At 61.0% G+C, this 21395-nt stretch overlaps 1 protein-coding gene across 2 annotated transcripts in view; it reads right to left on the bottom strand.

Annotated features, from left to right (window-relative positions):
- ULK1 (unc-51 like autophagy activating kinase 1) overlaps window positions 1-21389 on the bottom strand; it is a 28287-nt gene extending 6898 nt beyond the window's left edge. The window contains exons 1-18 of one of the 2 annotated variants that reach the window (XM_017868820.1): window positions 21264-21389; window positions 20653-20745; window positions 20528-20569; window positions 9340-9372; window positions 8737-8773; window positions 7462-7635; window positions 7308-7381; window positions 6890-6991; window positions 6297-6355; window positions 6134-6216; window positions 5849-5899; window positions 5365-5453; window positions 4079-4226; window positions 2896-2956; window positions 1632-1721; window positions 978-1103; window positions 293-441; window positions 104-208 (exon numbers count right to left, since the gene is read on the bottom strand). In XM_017868820.1, coding sequence (XP_017724309.1) covers window positions 104-208; window positions 293-441; window positions 978-1103; window positions 1632-1721; window positions 2896-2956; window positions 4079-4226; window positions 5365-5453; window positions 5849-5899; window positions 6134-6216; window positions 6297-6355; window positions 6890-6991; window positions 7308-7381; window positions 7462-7635; window positions 8737-8773; window positions 9340-9372; window positions 20528-20569; window positions 20653-20745; window positions 21264-21374 — 1627 coding nt within the window. In that variant the 5' untranslated portion in view covers window positions 21375-21389. The remainder of the gene's footprint in view (window positions 1-103; window positions 209-292; window positions 442-977; window positions 1104-1631; window positions 1722-2895; window positions 2957-4078; window positions 4227-5364; window positions 5454-5848; window positions 5900-6133; window positions 6217-6296; window positions 6356-6889; window positions 6992-7307; window positions 7382-7461; window positions 7636-8736; window positions 8774-9339; window positions 9373-20527; window positions 20570-20652; window positions 20746-21263) is intronic. The other variant, XM_017868821.1, reaches the window with a different exon arrangement.
- Between the last annotated feature and the right edge of the window lie 6 nt (window positions 21390-21395).

Here is a 21395-nt window from a genome sequence, read left to right as displayed (position 1 = left end):
CCACTCCTTTTCACTTGTTAAAAGCAAGGGTTTTAGACCAGGATGACTACATGAGTGAGGGAGGTCAGCCTCGCACCCCCTCCCACCTCCGGACTGTACCTACCTGGACGAGGGGACCTGCCACCCCGCATCTCCGCTCCCTGTGGGGAGGGCGTCCCGCTCCAGCCTGGCCGCTCAGGGATGGTTCCAACTTGGAGAAAGGAGAGATCTGCTAGGGTCAAGCTGGGACAGAGACAGCCTCCTCACCCACCGCCTAGAGACGCCCTTCCCAGGCCCCAGCCTGCAGGCGCACCTTGCGGGGATGGCGTGTAGGGCCGGCCCCCACCCAGAGACATCTTCCTGGCCAGGACGCCTCCATGCTCAGCGTGGGCAGGGGGCGAAGGGCTGGCCCTTGCAAAGCCCAGGGGGCTGGTGCTGCCTGACCTGCGGACGGCAGAGGACCTGGGGACAAGGCAGGTATTAGGAGGGGAGGCCTCAGCAGCCCAGGACCCCATGCCACGCCAAGTGGCTACAGTGCTGACAGATGGCTCCCCGTCTGCTGCACTCTGTCCAGGTAACTGGCCACACAGTGGGTGTGTGGGAGCAGCTGGCCCCTTAGCATTCCTGCCCAGGGCACCAACCCAAGGCATCCTCACCCTAAAGTCTCCATGCCCTGCCAGACACCCACTGGCCCACACAGCCTTCTGTGAGTTCAAAGAAAGGTACCCTTTCCTCCCAACATTTACTTCTGTCTATTAAAACTGGCCAAAGTCAATACTGATTTTATAAACACAAGAGATTTTACTGATCAGAAAACTATCAAAATAACTCTAGAAACCCAAGACATCAACAAAGTGAATGGTGGCACTGAGTTACACAGTCCACAGTCTAGACAACTGCACATGGATGACGATCCTGTCCCTCTATGGAAGCCGTGGAAGGGCTCCTGCTACACATGCCCCTCGCCATGCCTGGCTACCTGGGAGCTCTGCACTCACCGAGGTGTTTGGAACTGGGTGGGTGACTGCAGGTTTCGCTCGATGCGCTGGTAGTTCTGCACCTGTGTGGGGACTGGGATGGGGACGGAGGCGCCGCACCTGCTGCTGGAGAACGGGCCAGCCCGGCTGTGGCGGAGAGAGGTCAGCGTCATGACAGACACTGGGGTCACAAGAGGCTGCGGTCATAGAGCTGGGGCACCAGAAGAAAGCCTAGGCCCAGACTTCCTAGCTAGGACAGAAGCTACCCTGGGCCCCATGCCAGGTCTGAAAAGAGCCGGCTTCTGTGCCTCTACACACACCAGCACTGTGGCACCCGCACCCCACCTGGATTCCCAGTCTGCACCCAGCCAGTGGGAGGCCACCCTGGCTGGGGCCCTGGCCGTTCCTGGCCCTACAGGCTCAGAGCTTACAACAGGACTGTGCTGGCCCTGGCATCCCTAGTTGGTTTCCTCATTCACCTACTCCTGTCAATACCCCTCCCACTAGAGTCCCCTCTACAGGACAACCCAGCAGACCCTGCAGTCCTGCGAGGCCTGGGAGAAGGCAGGGGCCTCTAGACACAGCAGGCCGGGTCTGGCTGCGACACACAGGAAGCCCAGCCTCCAGCTGGGGGACTGTTCACAGCCCCATCCACCCAGCCTGGGCCCTGCTTACCCTGAGGGACTGGGGGAGCTGCTGCAGGGTGGGGATGGAGATGGGGTCCGGCCGTGGCTCTCCAGGCCCGCAGAGGCCACCAGTGAGCTCCTGTGGGGCAGAAGGGAGACCAAGGGCATTTTTTTTTTTTTTCGAGACAGAGCCTTGCTCTGTTGCCCAGGCTGGAGTGCAGTGGCACAATCTTGGCTCAATGTAACCTCTGCCTCCCGAGTTCAAGCTATTGTCCTGCCTCAGCCTCCAGAGTAGCTGGGACTACAGGCATGTGCCACCAAGCCCAGCTAATTTTTTGCACTTTTTTTTTTTTTTTTTTTTTTTGAGACGTGAGTCTCGCTCTTGTCGCCCGGCTGGGGAGTGCAGGCTGCCAGATCTCAGCTCACTGCAAGCTCCCCTCCCGGGTCACGCCATTCTCCTGCCTCAGCCTCCCGAGTAGCTGGGACTACAGGGCGGCCCGCCACCTCGCGCCCGGCTAGTTTTGTATTTGGGGTGTAGAGACGCGGGTTTCACCGTGTTAGCCAGGATCGGTCCTCGACTCCTGACCTCATGATGCGCCCGTCTCGACCTCCCAAGTGCGGGATTACAGGCTCGAGCCACCGCGCCCGGCCTAAGCCACCGGCGCCCGGCCAACTTTTTTTTTTTTTAAGTAGAGACTGGGTTTTACCACGTTGGCCAGGATGGTCTCGATCTCCTGACCTCATGATCCACCCACCTCGGCCTCCCAAAGTGCTGGGACTACAGGTGTGAGCCGCCACGGGCCAACAACATTTTCTTTTTCTTTTTTTTCTTTTTTTTGAGACAGAGTCTCGCTTTGTTGCCCAGGCTGGAGTGCAGTGGCACCATATCGGCTCACTGCAAGCTCTGCCTCCAGGATTCACACCATTCTCCTACCTCAGCCTCCTGAGTAGTTGAGACTACAGGCACCCACCACCACGCCCGGCTGAGTTTTTTTGTATTTTTGGTAGACACGGGGTTTCACTGTTAGCCAGGGTGGTGTCGACCTCCTGACCTTGTGATCCGCCTGCCTCAGCCTCCCAAAGTGCTAGGGTTACAGGCATGAGCCACTGCGCCCGGCGGTCGAGGGCATTTTCAAGTCACACGCGGCACAGAACTCAGCCAGCCCTGTGCCCCACCAGCCCCTGTCTGCAGTGGACGTGGCAGTCTCAGCCCTCCCTAATGGGCTGATGACTCCAGGCAGGGATAACACGGGCCACTTCCAAGGCCACAGTTCCTCTCCCCTAAATTACAGAGGCAAGGGATGGGGGCTCACCCACTGCACATCAGGCTGTCTGGCGGGGGTTTGGCACTGGGCGCCTCAGCCACCAGGTCACCTGCAGGGGGAGAAAAAGCTGGGCCTGGAGTCCTTGCTGCCTGCCCAGGGCCACCCCTCACCCCACTGAGGCTCTCTGCTGGATCCCCCCAACACTCCACCTTGCAGGGGCCTCAGCTTGTACAGTGGCCTTGCGGGGTGCAGAGCCTGGGCGGTACGGTCCAGACTGCCTCCTCCCTGCCAGCCCCAGGCTAGTTCCGGGAGACCAGAGCGCTGCCTGCCCCCCTTATCCCCACGTGGATCGTGTGCTTCCTGTCTCCAGTGTCCTCAGCCCCAGAGACCCCTGGGGTCCTGCCCTACAGCCTTCAGCCAACTCCAGGATGGGCGGAGGAGGTCCGGCATCCACAGCCCTAAGTCTGGGCCCAACCCCGTCCAGGAATACCCAGGCTCCCGCCCCCAAGGAGGCTCTGCCCGGCCCCTGGTGTCTGTCTTCCTGTTGCCCTGACAGCTGGCAAAGGACCAAGGCCCTCCCCGGGTCTGTCTGGGGCTTGACTCAGGCCTCCCCACCCCCGCAGGAGCCATGCTGACGGGAGATGCGGAGGGCTCTGCATGAGTCATTGTGTCCCTGGCAGACACGGGGACCAGTGCCAACCCAGACCTCCAGGAGCTTTGGGACAGCCAGGGACAGAGTGCAGGGCCTTCGGAGGAACCACAGACCCCAGGCCTGCTCCAAAAGTTTAGGCACTTTCTTTCAACAAACATGTGGTGGGCAGCCCCTGGCCACCATGGAGCAGGGGTTCCCCAAAAGCCAAGGAATAAACCCACCTGCAGGGTGTGGCGGCAATAAGAGCTGCTGAGAAACAAGGTAGGGGTACACAGCGGCATGTGGGAGGAGCAGGAGGTGAGCGGCGCCCCCCCCATCTGGAAGAGCAGCAGTGTCTGGGGGGACCAGGCCTACAGCCTCCAATCTCCTACTGACTACTAGGAGGACCCGGCTCTGATTCCCAGAGTGGTTGTAAGAGACAGCCTCCCCAGCCAAGCAGAGCTGATGCCGGTGGCTCCCAGGAGCCTACCCTGACTGCCCGTAAGTGGAGATGGGCCACACACAGTGCATCCAGTACATGCAGTACACTGTCCCCACTGCACCCGAGGCATCACCTCCGAGCCCAGCATTCTCCCTGACCTGGAAACTGCGCGGGGACCATGACGAAGTCGTCTGTGTCACAGGAGGAGTCCTTGCTGCCGCCAGAGTCCCGGGAGCTGTGCAGGAAGCCAGCGGCGTCAGCCGGGGAGGTCAGGGTCTTCTGCAGCTGCTGCATCTCGCCCAGGGACTGAGAGTCAGTGGAGGGACTGGTGAAGAGGTCTCAGGGACAGACACTCAGGAGAGCAAATCCCCCTCCTCTGGGATGGCCCAGAGCCCCAATAAAGATCAGGGGCGCTGGGGCTGAGAAGGCCTGGGGGCATATTTCTTCCTGTGCTCTGCTCTCCTCTGTACTTCCACAGGACTCCACTCAAAGGCCAGCCTTGACCTCGCAGGGACAGGCCCCCCGATGAGCCACTCCCACCCTGCAGCCTGGGTGGGTTGAAGCCCTCAGCTCCCAGAAGCTCTGGGAGGCCCTGTTTTGGGGAGTTGTTCACCACCTGCCCTCTGCACCTCACTTTTCCATTTGCATAGCCAAGAGAGCGAGGTGCCGTGGGGGGCGTGTCCAGTGAAGAGGCTGCCACCCCCAGTGGACCCTGCTCTGAGGCCAGCACCATGCTAAGGCCCAGCGCACACCATCCATGCTATGGTGGCTAAAGCCCCAAGTGCCCCAGGGCAGCTGTGCAGAGGGCCACACCTCCCTACAGCGCGGTGCTGCCACGCTCCCCTCACCACATCTGAGCTTCTGGCCACGATACAGGCAGACAACCAAAGTCAGAGGACCGGTCCCTGGTCACAGAGCAGGGGGCCAGGCCAGGAGAGCCCACACACAAAACTCTACCACCAGCTACTACACCATGCCCAAGAGCCAGGTTCCAGATCAGATGGACAGAGGCACGGGGGTTCATGGCCGACTCAGGTGCTCTGCAGACCTCTCCCATGTCACACAGGGAGTGCCACCATCATGTGGGGACCCTGCAACCCTCCCCATGCTGAGTCCAGTGGAAGACACCACAAAGGAGGCCAGGGGTGCAGGTGCCAGTGGGCCAAGGCCATACGCTACTTCTGTCTGCGTCAGGACAAAACCAAAGACAGGACCAGACCAAACAGCCGCCCTGTTGGCCTCTGGGACCTGAGGGCTGTGGGTGTTGGGAGGGGCCGTCGCCTGTTTGTGGGGCTTCACCATCTGACAGAATGAACTCATCCATGTCTTTCGTGACTCACAAAGACAACAGAAGTCACAGCACTTCCCCGCGGGGGCCCAGGGCTGGAGCCCCTGACTGCTGAGTGGGGCGAGAAGCTGTCAGGCCCCTGGGGCGGCAACTCACCGGAGGGGAGGCCAGGTGGGAGGTGGAGCTGCTGCTGGAGCTGCTGCCGGACCCCGAACTTGGGTACAAGGGCACAGGCACAGGTGGGGCTGAGGGAAACATGCATAGGTCAGTCTGGACCATCCTCCTGTCTCCTCACCCTTGAGCCAACCCACGGACTGGACAAGCTCAACCATATCCCCTCCACTTCCCGCTACAACCTGACCAGCAGGGAGGGAGGCTCCCTCCTGGACCACCCCATGACAGTCACAGGGCAGCACCAGCCCCTCCAACACCCCATCCCCATCCCAAGCCTGCTGCATCACGCGAACCCTGGCCTTGGGGTCCCCGCTGCAGCAGAGTGAAGGGCCGGGTGTTCTGCCCTCCCTGGGAGCTGGCCGCAGCTCAAGACCTGCTCCCTCTACCCCACACTCAGTGCCTAACCAGACCCCAGGAGGATGGGGTGTAGGGCCCATCCGGAGCCCCAGGACCCACAGAAACTCACACTTCCTGACGGAGGGGCTGGCATCGAGGAAAGGGTGATGGAAAAACTCATCTGCAGGAGGAAGGAGGAGTGAGGCCTCAGGAGGGACCCGCCTCCCCAGGGCCTGAGCTCCGGTGGCAGGGTGGGCACCTGCCCAGGCGGAGGTGGAGGCCCTGCCTGTGCTTGGCTTGTGGAAAGGGCAGTGTGCACGTGGGGCTGGGTGCGAAGCGGGTGGGCTCTGCTCACATCAGCAAATGCAAGGAGGGAGGGTGGGGGGCTCCGGCTGCACCCCCGGTGGGCGCTCACCGAAGTCCATGCGCTCCTTGTGGTTGCGCTGGAGCAGAGCCAGGAGCAGCTGCCGCAGCGGGGCCGAGGTCTCCCGGGGGATGCTGGGGTGAGAAGAGGCTGCTGTGAGCGGGGCCTGCGGGGCCGGAGCCCGCGGGGGAAGGGAAGGCAGGAGGGCGCTTACATGGGGACCAACGTCTTGTTCTTCTCGTAGAACAGGCGCAGGTCCTGGGGGCTGCTGGCCTGCGGGGACGGGGACAGCCTGACTGCCAGGGCTGCGGCCAAGCGGGACCAGCCCATGGGGTCTTGGCGCGTTGCCCCCAGTCGGTCCCTGCCCCAGACGCTGCAAAGCCCGGGGGACACCGGGCGCTGGCGCCGCTGTTGCTGCTGGAGGTGCGAGCATGGGGGCGGGGAGGGGCCGCCGACGGTCTCTCGGGGTGTCCACCCCCCAGAACGCGGCCTCCCCGCCCTCACCCACTCGGCCCCGGCGCTGCCCTCACCTCTGATCAGGCAGGTGACCAAACAGGCGACCAGACAGGCGACCAGACAGGCGAGGGAGGCCTCGCGGGGGGCAGCTCCCAGTCACCGCCGGCGGCGCCGCCCCCCGGGGGAGGCCGAGGCCCTGTCCCCACTGGACCCCTGGACGCCCGCCCCGCCTAGCCAGGACCCGAGGGGAACCCGTGGGGCGCGGGCAGGCCTGGCAGGGGGCGTCTGACCGCAGCTGGCGGACACTTGCGCGGAAGGGGCGGCGGGGGGACCAGGGCCAAGCCGAGGTACCTGGAAGGGCGCCTTCCCCGTCAGGCACTGGTAGACGATGGTGCCGATGCTCCACAGATCCGCCTTCCCGTCGTAGTGCTGGGACATGATGACCTCGGGGGCCTGCAGGACCAGAAGCTGGGTCAGTGGGAGGACCCCAAACGCCGACCACAGAAGGAGCCCACCAGGCCACAGCCAACCAGAGCAGAGCCCACCAGGCCACAGCCAACCAGAGCAGAGCCCACCAGGCCACAGCCAACCGGAGCAGAGCCCGCCAGGCCACAGCCAACCGGAGCAGAGCCCGCCACACCCCAGCCAATCAGAGCAGAGCCTTCCGGGCCACAGCCAACCGGAGCAGAGCCCGCCACACCCCAGCCAAACAGCAAGTCCAGCAAGGCGCCGCCCCGCCCCCGGCACAGCCCGTTCAAGGCAGACACACCATGTACATGGGGGAGCCGCACAGTGTGGCCGCCATCATGTTGCTCTGGAGGTACCGCGCGAAGCCGAAGTCAGCTGCGGGAGAGAAGCATCAGGACGGGCGCCTGCCCCGGAGCCCCTCCCCGCCGGGCCTGCCTGCCCGCCCGCGGGCTGACCGATCTTGACGCGGATGCTGTTGGGGTTGGCGCGGCGGCCGGCGGGGTTGGACAGCAGGATGTTCTGCGGCTTCAGGTCGCGGTGGATGATGCCCTTGCTGTGCAGAAGCCGCATGGCGCCCGCGATCTGCTGCAGGAAGAGCCTGATGGTGTCCTCGCTCAGCGTGCGCATGGCTGCGGGCAGAGGCGGCTCAGGGCTGGGGGCCGTGTCTGCTCCCCCAGGGGTGAGCCCCGCGCAGCCAGGCCGGTCCCACCACACGACGGAGAGAGCCAGGCATGGCCGCGGGCCGGGAGGAAACCCCGGGTCAGGAGCAGGAGCCACCGCGGCCCGCTGAGACCAGGGCGCACCTGAAGCTCCCGCGCAGAGCCCGGCGCGCCGGCCCCACCACTCAGCCCCGGGCTGCAGCTGCTCCCCAGACGGGAGGCCGCCGCCCAGCCTCCGTGCCGCCGCGATTCCGCCCGGGGCCCGCTCCCGCCCCTCTTCCCGGCATGCAGACGGCGGCCAGCTGCGCGCAGCCGGACCCGCAACCAGGCTCCACTCCGCCCGGCCTCAGCGTCTGTCTCCCAGGCTTGGACGGTGGGGTCCTCCCCGCGGGGGACGAGGCGAGGGGGCCAGCGGGTCCTGCCCATCTGCCAGCCCGGCACTCCCGGCCCAGCGCCGTGAGGGCGACGCGAGGCTGAGCCGGCGTTGGAGCAGCCCTGCCGGCTCCCGGGTGCTCAGGCGCAAGTCCCCGGAACCATCCCAGTGCCACCTCCAGACCCTCTGGACACACACCCGACAGGCCGCCGGCGCCCCACCCGCCCCCAGCCCGCCGGCACTGTGGCCCGGACCCCCACCCAGGGAGCCTGGGAACAGACGGGCGCCCACCTGCTGTCCTTCCCTCTGCCTTGCCCGGCCCTGTGCAGCACATCCTCCTCCCATCCGCCACACGGCTCAACTTTGGGTGGGCCAAGAGCCACCTTCCAGCCACACTATGAAGACAACAGCCCTGCACCCCTTGTTTGTGCGGCTCCCGTGGCCTCATTCGACCAGAGGCCTCGGGCTACTTTGGTCACAGCTGTCTCCTCAAGCAAGGGGGAGGCGGGCGGATGGACCGACTCCTAACAGCTGGGAGTAGCTCAGCCCCCTGCAGCCCCTCAGGAGTCCCAAGGGGACAAGAAAGAGCCAATCTCACGATCAGCCAGGGACCCACTCGAGCCAGGCTGCCTCCCAGGCTGGGCCAGGGTGGCTCTGGGGGCCGGCTGGCAGCCCAACTGGCACAGGTGTGCACTCACTGTGCAGGTAGTCGGCCAGGTCCCCACCGTTGCAGTACTGCAAAAGACCAGACACACATCAGGCTGCAGCTGGGACCAGGGCCCACCTCCCAGCCCTGCCCAGCCTCCCCACCCCTCACACTTGGACACTACTCCCTGGGCCCTCAGGTGCCTGCCCACCCCAGGGCAGGTGTCCCCACAGTCCCTGCTGGAAGACATCAGTAGTGATGCTCAGCAGTCATGGCAGCTCACACCTGTAATCCCAACACTTTGGGAGGCTGAGGTGGGCAGATCGCTTGAAGTCAGGAGTTCAAGACCAGCCTGGCCAACGTGGCGAAATCCCATCTCTACTAAAAGTACAAAAATTAGCCGGACTTGGTGGCACACACCTGTAATCCCAGCTACTCGGGAGACTGAGGCAGGAAGATTGCTTGAACCCAGAGGTGGAGGTTGCAGTGAGCTGAGATCGCACCACTGCACTCCAGCCTGGGCGACAGTGAGACTCCATCTCAAAAAAAGAGAAAAGGTGCTCGTCACCCTCCCCCCTGGCCACATCCCTCCCTCTGGGGCTTCCAGGGCCATGGCCATCAGCCTGCACTTGTCCTCACACCACAAGGCACTCACCTCCATGACCAGGTAGACAGAATTAGCCATTTCCTGCAAGACAGAAAAGAGGCTGTGAGAGGTCCCTGTGCCCCCGGGCCCTACTGCAGGGAGTCTGGCTCAGCCCCAATTCAGCCTGGGCAGGCCCTGCAGTGCCAGGACTTAGCTGGTCATCCAGCAGCCAGGAAACGAGGACATCTGTGGGCCACGTGCTTTGTAGGTGGGTGTGTTCTGTGTTTTGTGGCCATCCAGGTCTCTAACATGATCAAGGTAAAGGCCCCTGGTCCCCCCATATAAGCGACAACTCCTGGCAGAGGACATACCCTCTAGCAGGAAGGGTGAGGGCCAGGTGTGTGGGCAGGCCTTGGCCCTCAAGCCACAGACAGTTCTCAGCTCCTGAGCCCAGGATCAAAGACACCCCAACAGGGCTGGTCGCAGTGGCTCACGCCTATAATCCCAGCACCATGGGAGGCCAAGGCGGGTGGATCACAAGGTCAGTGTTTGAGACCAGCCTGGCCAACATGGTGAAACCCCGTCTCTACTGAAAATATAAAACTTAAACAGATGCAGTGGTTCACACCTGTAATCCCAACACTTTGGGAGGCCGAGGCAGGTGGATCACGAGGTCAGCAGTTCGACACCAGCCTGACCAACATGGTGAAACTCCATCTCTATTAAAATACTAAAATTAGCCAGGCGTGGTGGCGTGCGCCTGTAATCCCAGCTACCCAGGAGGCTAAGGCAGGAAAATCACTTGAACCCGGGAGGAGAAGGTTGCAGTGAGCTAAGACCATGCCATTGCACTCCAGCCTAGGCAACAGAGTGAGACTCCATCTCAAAAAAAAAAAAAAAGACACCAACAGATTGCAGATTGGCACTGCCAGGCTGACCCAGAGGCCTGGAGGCCTCCAGCTGCCCTACCCCAACCTGGCTGCAGCTTAGGCTGCCACCCCTCGACCCAATGCCTTCGGTCAGAGGCATCCCAGCCACCCCCTCCACTGCTGGACCAACAAGGCCTGGCCAGCAGCTGCTCAGCCCTCAGCTCAGACACAGACCTGACCAGTGCCACCTACACCTGCCCTTGCCTGCCCCATGAAACTCAGAGTGAGCCAGAGGCACAGACACAGCACACACCCCAATGGCCAGCGTGAGTACACCCTCACCTGGGACTGGGAGCCTTCCTGTAGCCCACCACTTACACCTCGCAGCCACAGGAACAAGCCCTCATCACTCCCGTTTCACCGACGAGGAGAGTGAGGCCCAGGAAGCCACATCAAACCAGGCAGGCTGGGCTGGAGGAGCGAGGGCCTCACACACCTGACTCGTGGCCTCAGAATAGGAGGAAGCCCTTTCCACACAAAACCCCCTCCCTCTGCCCTGTACACATCCACACGCTCTAGGTGCTTGCAGGGAAGCGAGTCTACGCCCTGTTGTACGGCCATCCCACTTCTACCCCTGAGCGGGTCCAGTCTGTCTCAAAGCAAAGGGGAGCCGTGTCTGGAGGAGGGTTGCAGGAAGAACACCCCTCGGTGTCTGTGGGAGCAGGGTCCCACACAGGACTCCTGCTCAGCCCCCGGTCCCAGGAGGCCCTGACCAATCAGAAGGCATCCCTGGTGGGGAGACAACCACAAAGCCACTGGGTATATCTGCTTCGTAACGTGAGAAGACCATGCCCCCAGAGCTGCCCCCGCAGAGGAGCTGTGGGCTGACAACGATGCTGAGTGGGGACAGGCTCAGGAGAGGGTGCTCTTAGAGCGGCTAAAGTCGATGTTGCTCAGGCAGCAACCCCAGGATCCACAGACACCGCATGGCCGGCCCAGAGGGAGACCCAGAAACCCAGGCACAGCCTAGAGAAGGTGGGACCTGTCCACCAGGCAGGCCTCAGCCCACCCCACCCACGCCCGTGCACCCCAAGCCCCACCTGGCCTCAGCTGCCTACCCAGGAAGAGCATGTGGGAGCCCAGGGCTCCCAGCAGCCGTGGGGAGAACAATCCACACGGGGTACAGGATGGAGCAAAGGGGACTGCAGGGACAGCTCCGGGCAGAACCCAGGAAGGAGGGGGAGACAAAGCTAGAACGAGAAATAACTTCAGGACAGCAATGTCCACTCCGTGACCTGGGCCCACCATTACCCTCCCCACAGGCCCTCCAGTAGTGCCCATAGGTACCCACATTTCTCCTCTCCTCTCTGGGGGCCACCTGCCCTGGATCACAGAGCCAGGGGCTCCCCAAGACCTGACCTGCTCACCAGAGCTCCAAACCCACCAGCAAAGCCAGCACAACCAGGGATGCGCCAAAGACAGAGGCATCCTGGGGGACGCCCATGTGTGCAGAGCGGGAGCCCAGCACCCCATCCCCCAGCCACTGACCCAGGACCGGCCTGTGTGGGACAGGAGCTCCCTCTGGGCAGGGGGTGCTAACTGAAGCCCTGTGGCTTCCTCCCACCTGCAAACACTAAGGCAGCCACCTCTCACCCCTAGAAAGGCAAAGGCCTGGCCGGGTATGGTGGCTCAAGCTTATCCCAGCATGTTGGGAGGCCAAGACCAGAGGATCGCCTGAGCCCAGGAGTTTGAGACCAGCCTGGGCAACATAGCAAAACCCCATCTCTACAAAAAAATTCAAAAATTATCCAGGTGTGACAGTGCATGCCTGTAGTCCCAGCTACTCGGGGCTGAGGTGGGAGGATGGCTTAGGCCCAGGAGGCCACAGCTACAGTGAGCCGGGAGTTCATGTCACTGCACTCCAGGATGGGTGACGGAAGGAGACTTGTCTCAAAAAGAAGAAAGGCAGAGGCCCACCAGGGAGACCCCTGTGGCACCAGTGACTGGCCCTGGGCCCACAAGACCCTGGCAAGGAGGCTCTTCCCCCACCCCATCTGCTGCCCACACTCCAGCCAGGATCCCCAACACCCCTACCCAGGGCACCTGCCACACTGGCCTCATAAGTGCTGGAACCCACCTTGCTACTGACACGTCTAGACCCCTGGCCTTGCCCCAGAGTCACAGATGTCACTCCTAGGTTGCCTTCCTAGAGACCCCTGTGCCCTCCCCCACTGTGCTGGCCACCCTCTTCCATCCCCAAAACTTCAGGGGGCACCACCAACTCCCAGGAGGGAGTGGGCAGGGCCCTGCACTTCAGATGGTCCCTTGCAGAAACCAAGGCCTGGCCCATGCTCAGCCTGTCGCCTAAAAGGTCCTCCCCAGCAGGGAACTCAGGGCCAGTGGGGGTGGGGCTGCAGGGTAATGTGGGGCTGCAGGGTAGGGTGGGGGCACCCCCCTTACCACAGGCATTTGGGTCTTCCCAACTCCCCCGGGACAGATGACAGCTTCAGACAGGCCCTCAGGGCTGTGGGCATCCAACTCCCTGAGCTGGGCGTCAGGGGCACACCAGGGCCTTTCCCATGCCTCCGAGAGCCTCCTGTGAAGTCCAAGTACACCAGCCCTGCAGGAGCCCAGGTAGCAGGCCATAACCAGCCCACTTCCCATACGAGCACACTGAGGCCCCAGAGGTTGGGAGGCGCGCCCAGGCTAGGAAGTGGCAGGACAGCCCAAGCAGGTGGGCTGGAGTCCCAGCCTCACTCTCTGCCAGTGCCAATGCCAAGCCAATAACCCTCTGTATCCCCGGAAGGGCCTAGCTTTGCTGCCTCCAACCCTGGCAGGGTCAGGGATGAAGAGTGAGGACAGACAAGCCCAGGCCCACCCCCCTGCCAGGGCTTAGGGGAGCTCCTCCAGGGCAGCTGCAGGCCCAGGTCCTGCGCCACAACACCTCCCCGACAGGGTCCCCCAGCTGGGCCTGCCCACCCTTCCCACAGGCAGCGACTCTCTGGGGCTCTTGAGGGGGGTCAGGTGAGAGCACAGCCTTGCCGGCCACAGCTGACCTCCCCTGCCCAGCCCTGGGCCCACCCAGAACCCACACAGGGCATCGGGTTCCACTTCTGCCTTGCAGCTGAATTTGGTTTTCACAAGCTACCCTGGGGAGCGGGGACCAGGCATGCTCCCAGCATCAAGCCACCCAGTTAAAGACACCAGAAAGGGCCATGACTGCCTCCCCGGGCTCCGGGGCAGGAAGCAGCCACCCCAGGCCGAGCAGCTCGCCTCCCATAGCAGGGCCTGGGGGTCGGTCCCGTGATGACACACACAGCGGTGGCCACTCGGCCCATGCCCTTATCAAACACAGCAGGCTCCCTGCACCATCACCCGCACCCCAGGAGGTGGGTCCCACCTTGTCGCCTATTTTAAGGGAGGAAACGGAACGGCTGCTGACCATTCCACAGGGCTGTCCCTGAAAAATCCCAACACATGCATCCGAGGTTCAGAACACTTCAAAAAGGCAGCAAAATCAACACCCCACTGTCTCCGGGCAGCGTGCTGAGGGACCCGGGACAGCACCCCCCAGGCAGGCCAGCCCCCACACCCCACACACGCACACACGCACGCACAGCCAGCCAGGTGTCCCAGGCAGCCTGGCACGGGTGTCTGGGCACGTAGGAGGCTGCCCCACCCCTGGGGTGCTAAGGTGCTTTACTTAATAGGATCCAGGCTCCCACCCTCTGCCAGTCCTACTCCTGTCTGGTGATCCTGGGCTGGGCCTGGTGAGCAGGCACTGACCTAGTTCACGCCTCCAGAGCTGGCCTTCTTGGCTCCAAAAAGTGGCAAAAGCCACAGCTGCGGCTGGACAGAACCACTCTGCACCCCCAGGCGGGGTTCCTGGACAGCTCCCAAAAGGGAAGGGATGCTGGCTCCACCCTAAGAAGGAAGGGCCACCCTCTGGCCCTGGGGAACCACTTGTAGCCGCCCATTGTGTGTGGGCCTCCTGGGGCTACAGCCCAGGCTGACCTCTGCAGCCTCCTGCCTGCTGGGTCTGGGGGTCTGGACAATCCAGGAGTCAGCCTCAGGGGGTTGAGGCACCTCCCTAGATGCAGTGAGGCAGGGATGGGTGGCCTGACCCTTCTGAGGGCATAACCTTGCTTGGAAAAAGCAGGGAACAATCCCAGTGTAAGCGGGGGGTGGGGGGTTGGGGGGGCAGTGTAAGCTGCAGAGACCCTCGGGAAGACGCCAACTCCACACACTCCTCCTGAGACCCGGCCATCCTAGTTGGCGCACACACCAGTGAAACCTGGTCCCAGCAGCTCTGTCCTTCAGGCGGCTGAGACCCGTCCCCCAGTCATTGCGGACAGATACTGATACCAGGTGACAGTCCCACAACGGGGTAATGCACAGAAACAAAAACCAACTCCTGTCACCCACGGAGAGACAGCACCCCTCAAACCTACGGCTGACATCCCACCTCCAGGCTTAAAGTCAGCATGTGGCAAAGGGAGCAGCCCAGGATATGGGCATGGCTTTGGGCTGGCGCTTGCTACACCACACAGGGCCTGTTGTGGTGCACCTTCTCATCTGTTTTGCACCTTCCAGTATTTTTATCCCATGATTTTTTTTTCTTTTTTTTTTTTTTTTGAGATGGAGTCTCGTTCTGTCGCCCAGGCTGGAGTGTAGTGGCGCGATCTCGGCTCACTGCAACCTCTACCTCCCAGGTTCAAGCGATTCTCCTGCCTCAGCCTTCCAAGTAGCTAGGACTACAGGTGCCCACCACCATGCCCAGTTAATTTTTATACTTTTAGTACAGAAGGGGTTTTGCCATGTTGGCCAGGCTGGTCTCAAACTCCTGACCTCAGGTGATCTGCCCACCTTGGTCACTGAAAGTACTGGGAATACAGGCGTGAGTCACCACGCCCGGTCTTATCTCATGATTTTAAAAGTTAGAAAAAAAGATACACACCACTTTGGAGGTAATTCCAGAACTGCCTGGGCCCCGGGGGCCCCTTCACAGGCCCCTGCCCGGGAGCTGGGTACCCACCCCATGGGTTTCTACTTGGCCTGCATCCTGCCCCAACTCACGCTGCAGACAGCCCCCCGGCCAGACCAGCCCAGGCCTGCCAGTCCCCTCCTCACTCTGGGATGGGGAGTCAGAGTCTCATACTGGGCTGGACTGCCTGGACCCACGGTCTCCCAGGCCCCTAAGCAGGGCTGGACACCTCTTGACTCGGTCGTCCACGGGGAAGCACACCCTATCGTTGACTCGTCTCCCAACCACAGGTAACCAAGGGCAGCGGTCTCTGTTCTGCAGGTTCCTAGAGTGAGACTCACACAGCTGAGTGGCCCAGCAAGGCCTTCCAGCTGCAAGGAACCTGTCATTGGCCGTGCAATACTGGCCACAGGTGGCCCACCTCGTTTGTAGTCAAGGCCTGTAGCCATCAGGCCCCTCCTCCAGGGGGCAATACTCCCAGGGCACGCTGGGCAGGATCCCAGCCTGGCTCCACAGCCCCATACCCTGATTCCTGTGGCGGCGGCACTCCTGGGGCTAGGCAAGTGCAGACACTGACACCACACCCTCACTAAGGGGGCCAGGTGCTGCAGCTGCCTCCCAACGGCTGTGGTGGACTCAAAGAGCATAACCCAAGGTATACACTTCCCAGGCACTCACACTTTCACAGTTTTTATGGCTAAAAAAGAAACCCAATACACAAAACCCAACACGATAAAACAGAAATAACCTCAACAGTCAACAAACAACATGGAGGGGAATACCTGCAACCTATCACAAAGAAGCTACTTTCCTTCATATGTAAAGGACCCCTACCAATCAAGAACATTTACAGAGCACTTACAACGTGACAGGCATAGTTCTAAGGACTTAACACACTCAAGTTGCCATCACAACCACAACAGTTTTCGTTTTTTTTTTTTGATAGATTCGCCCTGTCGCCCAGGCTGGAGTGCAGCGGGGCAATCTCGGCTCACTGCCGCCTCCGCCTCCTGGGTTCAAACGATTCTACTGCCTCAGCCTCATGAGTAGCTGGGACTATAGGCATGGGCCACCACGCCCGGCTAATTTTTGTATTTTAATAGAGGCGGGGTTTCACCATGTTGGCCAGGATAGTCTCGATCTCCTGACCTCGTGATCCACACGCCTCAGCCTCCCAAAGTGCTGGGATTACAGGCCTGAGCCACTGCACCCAGTCAACAGTTTTTAAAAGGTAACAAAACTGAGGTGCCAGGAGGCTACCTGCCCAAGGTCACACAGGTAAATATTAGAGCTAGGGCCCAGCGAACGGCAGAATGGCTCAGGGGCCATGGTGTTAAGCATGGTACCCTTCAACCTTGGCACAAAAGGGATCAAGAACTTGCCAGAAATATGTGCCTAACCAGGTACGGTGGTGCATACCTGTAGTCCCAGCTACTCCGGAGGCTGAAGTGGGAGGATCTCTTGAGTTCAGGTGTTCAAGGCTGCAATGAGCCATGATTATGCCACTGCACTCCAGCCTGGGCAAGAGAGTGAGACCCAGTCTCTTTAAAAAAATATATTAACAAAGGCCGGGCACGGTGGCTCAAGCCTGTAATCCCAGCACTTTGGGAGGCCGAGACGGGCGGATCACGAGGTCAGGAGATCGAGACCATCCTGGCTAACACGGTGAAACCCCGTCTCTACTAAAAAAATACAAAAAACTAGCCGGGCGTGGTGGCGGCGCCTGTAGTCCCAGCTACTCGGGAGGCTGAGGCAGGAGAATGGCGTGAGCCTGGGAGGCGGAGCTTGCAGTGAGCTGAGATCCGGCCCCTGCACTCCAGCCTGGGTGACAGAGCGAGACTCCGTCTCAAAAAAAAAAAAATATATATATATATATATATATTAACATAGGCCCGAAGCGGTGTCTCCTGTCTGTAATCCCAGCACTTTGGGAGGCCGAGGCGGGCAGATCAGCTGAGGTCAGGAGTTCTAGACCAGCCTGTCCAACACAGAGAAATCCTGTCTCTACTAAAAGTACAAAATTAGCCGGGCATGGTGTCACATGCCTGTAATTCCAGCTACTTGGGAGGCTGAGGCAGGAGAATTGCTTGAACCTGGGAGGTGGAGGTTGTGGTGAGCCAAGATAGTGCCACTGCACTCCAGCCTGGGCAACAAGAGCGAAACTCCATCTCAAAAAAATATATATATAAAATACAGAAATATATTGTGAAGGCTGGGCACGGTGGTTCACGCCTGTAATCCCAGCACTTCGGGAGGCCGAGGCGGGAGAATCGTTTGAACCCAGGAGGTGGAGGTTGCAGTGAGTCAAGATCGCGCCATTGCACTCCAGCCTGGGTGACAGATTGAAGCTCCATCTCAAAAAAAAAAAAAAAAAAATTACAAAGGACAAGTAGTATTTCTAACATTCCCATGCTCAGATAGTGAAGTTCATTCATTGCCAATGAAAAAGAAAACCGACCAGGCGGGGTGGTTCACTCCTGCAATCCCAGCACTTTGGGAGGCTGAGGCCAATGGATCACGAGGTCAGAAGCTCGAGACCAGGCTGGCCAACATGGTGAAACCCTGTCTCTACTAAAAATACAAAAATCAGCTGGGTGTGGTGGCACGCGCCTGTACTTGGGAGGCTGAGGCAGGAGAATCGCTTGGACCCGGGAGGCGGAGGTTGCAGTGAGGCGAGATCATGCCACCGCACTTCATTCTGGGTGAAAAAAGCAAAACTCCGTCTCAAAAAAACAAAAAAGAATAGCAAAACCCTAAGAGACATCATTTTCCACTTCTCACATGAGCCACGACGCAAACCTCTGAGAGCCGCCCTCCTGGCAAGGAGCTAGGAAGACATGTGCTTGGAGTCAGGCTGAGACCACTGGCATTGCCTCTCTGGAGGTCAGTTTGGCAATAACTACCCAAATTAAAAACCAGCAGCCCTCCCACCCAAGGATTCTACTTCTAGGGATCCAGTCACAACCACCCTGATGTACCAGCACCCCAAAATAACCCCAGGTCCCACCTACAGGGCCTCAGTGAAATCAGTTATGGAATCTCGGGCAACAGGCACCCCATGGCTGAAAATCACCATGGTGGCCCCAATCAGGACAGCAGTGAGCACCTCCACAATGGCTCCTTCAGCCCGGGAGCACTCCCTCTCACAGCCCTCACAGCCCGTGCTTTCTGCTTCACAGAGGAAGAAATAGGGCCGCAAACTGAAGAAGCTATGTGTGCACTTGGCGCCAGGACTGGGCCCCTCATCAGCGTCAGCCGGGCTCTCAACCACTGCGCTTACAGATGGTGACCTCTAACAGAGAGGGGTAAACTTTTCGAGGGATTTTTTTGTTTTGTTTTGTTTTTTTGAGACAGGGTCACACTCTGCTGCCCAGGCTGGAATGCAGTGGCAAGATCACGGCTCACTGCAGCCTCAAACTCCTGGGCTTAATCAATCCTACCACAACCTTCAGAGTAGCTGAGACATGCCACTATGCCTGGCTAATTTTCTTTCTTTTTTTTTTTTCAGAGAGAGCAAGTCTTGCTGTGTTGCCCAGGCTGGTCTGTCCTGGCCTCCCACAGTGCTAGGGTCACAGGTGTGACCCACTGTGCCTGGCCGAGGGGTAAACTTTCTGATATGGATTGAGCCAGCACAGAACCTTTGCCTAGCTGTACTCCTTCAGAGACAGGGTCTCACTCAGTCGCACAGGCTGGATGGAGTGCAGACTATATTCTTAAGTGACAAAATTCACGGCGCAGAGAGGTGGGTGTGGTTGGAAGGACACACATGAACACATCGTCTTGTAAGGACGGCTGTCCCCAGTGGCCCAGAAACAACTAAGGCAGGTGCCTGAGAGCGGAGGACAGCAGGACTCATCCAGGGGGCTGGACTCTTACCTTTACCACACTCCCTCCTGTAATGTTTGCGGATTTTCTTTTATCACTCAAATTGTTCATTACCCATTTTTAAAAGCCAATTATTTTTTCCTGGGTTTGGGTGCCTGCCTCAAACATTGCCTTACCAACACAGGGCAACAATGTCCGCACCTGTGGGGCGAGGGCAGGCTAAGCTGCAGCTCCAGCAGAGCCTGGTGCCCGGAGACAGGAGCGCCTGCAGCTGGCCGCTCTAAGTGCTTCCTGAGTAGAGGAAGCCGCAGTGTTGCCAACACTGGAGGAAGTGGCAGATGCCCACAACCAGGTGTGTGCGGCCGACTGGCATGGAGCGGGGGCTGGGGATACTGGCCCTGGGTCTGCGGGGGTCGTGCAGACAGTCACAGGGCCTGGCCTGGAGATGCCCAGGACTGGACCTGGGGAGCCCTGGAGGGGAGCAGCAGGCAGCGTAGCCCAGGGTGGAGGGGGACTCCTCGGAGTCACTGCCTGGCCAGGGACAGCTGCCCACTCCTTGCTGGCTCCCAGCACCATGACGCATGTCCAGGCTGTGGCCCAGGCAGGAGGCTTCCAAACATGGGGAGGATGAGGAAAGAAGAGGAAGGGAGGGAGGAAAGCACGGAGAAAAGGGGTGGAAAGAGGGCGGGAAAAGCAGCGGGAGGGGTGGCCCGGTTCCAGGACACAGTGTGCCTGGGTTTCCAGGTACTTGTTGGACCTGGGCCCTCCTCACTCGACACCTTGTGACAAGCCTCGGTCCCCAAGGCCACAGCAAAGCTCTGACAGGCAGAGGGAGGAGGCCACCAAAACACAGCCCGCCAGCCCAGGGGCTGGGCCCTGGGCTCAGTAAACAGGTCGCAGAGCCATTAGTCAGCACTTTGGTGGGGCGGATCTCCCGCCTCAGGTTCCTGGTCCCTAGGACGGCACCGTGGCTCCCACAGCCCCAGCCCGGCCTGCCCTGAGCCCTGGGACATCGGGGCAGCATGAAAGCCAGCTGGTCCCACCGCCTGCATCCTGGGGCCAGCCAGGCCTGAGGTCCTCTCCTTGGCCAGCCAGCGGCAGCCGCCTGTGCCCGGGCCCGGCCCTGACTGCCAGCGAGCAGGAGTCTCTGGCGGCCCCTCCCCCGCCCTGTCTGACGCAGAGCAAGGCCGGCCAATGCCGGCCGCAGGAGCAATGTCAACAAACACACGGCCTAGACAGGTGGGCCAGGCCGGCAGTGCTGCCAGGGCCTGCCTGGGACGCCGGACTCAGGCAGGGCCCCTAGGACTGACACCCGGCGGGGAAGGGATGCCTGGTCAGGGGAACTCAGCCCTGCCCTCCGGGCGCCCTGCGGCCCAGACACCCCCTCCCCGGTCTCACAGCGGGGGAAGTCACAGCAAGAGCCAGCCCCAGCCCAGGCCTGGACCCAGGGTGGCGTCTCCAGGGGCCCAGTAGACCCCAGCCTGGACAGGCTCAACACGAGTGCTCACCAGGGGATCCAGCACCTGGGGCCACAGTCTCCCATCCCCGTCCCCAGCAGACAGCAGCCCAGAGGCCTTACCTGGAAGTCGTACAGGGCCACGATGTTTTCATGTTTCAGTTCCTAGCACAGAAACCCAAGTTTCTTATCAGTGTGGGGAGGGGGGCTCGTCCTCGCCCACACACCCTCCCCAAGCACTAGCTCACCTTCAGGATTTTGATTTCCTTCCCCAGCAGCGTCTGAGATTTGGCGAGGTTCTTCTTGTTAATGCACTTGACGGCGACCTCCAAATCGTGCTTCTGAAAGCCAAACGTGCAACTTCAGGGCCAGGGCTGCCCCTCGCAGGCCTTCCCCAGACCCCAGACCGCACAGGTGGGGCCCCGAGATGATCCCAGTTGGGGATCCCGGGACTGGAAGGCCGAGTGGGGAGCCAGGTTGAGGATCGGGCTGGGGGTCCTGGGGTAGGGATCCAGCCTGGAAAGCCAGGCTGTGGAACAGGGCGCGGGGCGTCCCGGGATAAGGGTTTGGACAGGAAAGTCGGACTGGGGGTCTCGGAGTGGGGATCTGGGCTGGCAAGCTAGGCAGTGGATCCAGAGGTGGGGGGTCGGCCTGGAAAGCCCGGCAGCGGATCTCGGAGCGGGAGTCTGTACTGGAAAGTCGGGCTGGGGGTCGCGGGGTAGGGATCCTGGGGTGGCGGTCGGCCTGGAAAGTCGGGCGGGACTCTCGGGCGGCGTGGGGTGGGGGGGTCCCAGGACAGGAGGGAATCTCGGGGCGGGGATGCCGGGGCAGGGGATCCCGGGCCGGACGGGGACCTCACCTCGCGGTGGCGGCCCTTGAAGACCACCGCGAAGGCGCCGTGGCCGATCAGATCCTTGCGGGAGAACTCGAACTTGCCCACGGTCTCTGTGCCGCCGCGGCCGGGCTCCATGGCGCGGGCGGGCCGGGGGCG

This window comes from Rhinopithecus bieti, unplaced genomic scaffold (genome assembly GCF_001698545.2).
Source record: "Rhinopithecus bieti isolate Rb0 unplaced genomic scaffold, ASM169854v2 scaffold_4907, whole genome shotgun sequence".
Lineage (NCBI taxonomy): Eukaryota > Metazoa > Chordata > Mammalia > Primates > Cercopithecidae > Rhinopithecus > Rhinopithecus bieti.
The sequence above is the reverse complement of the archived record's forward strand: the minus strand, read 5'-3'. Positions and strand labels throughout refer to the sequence as shown.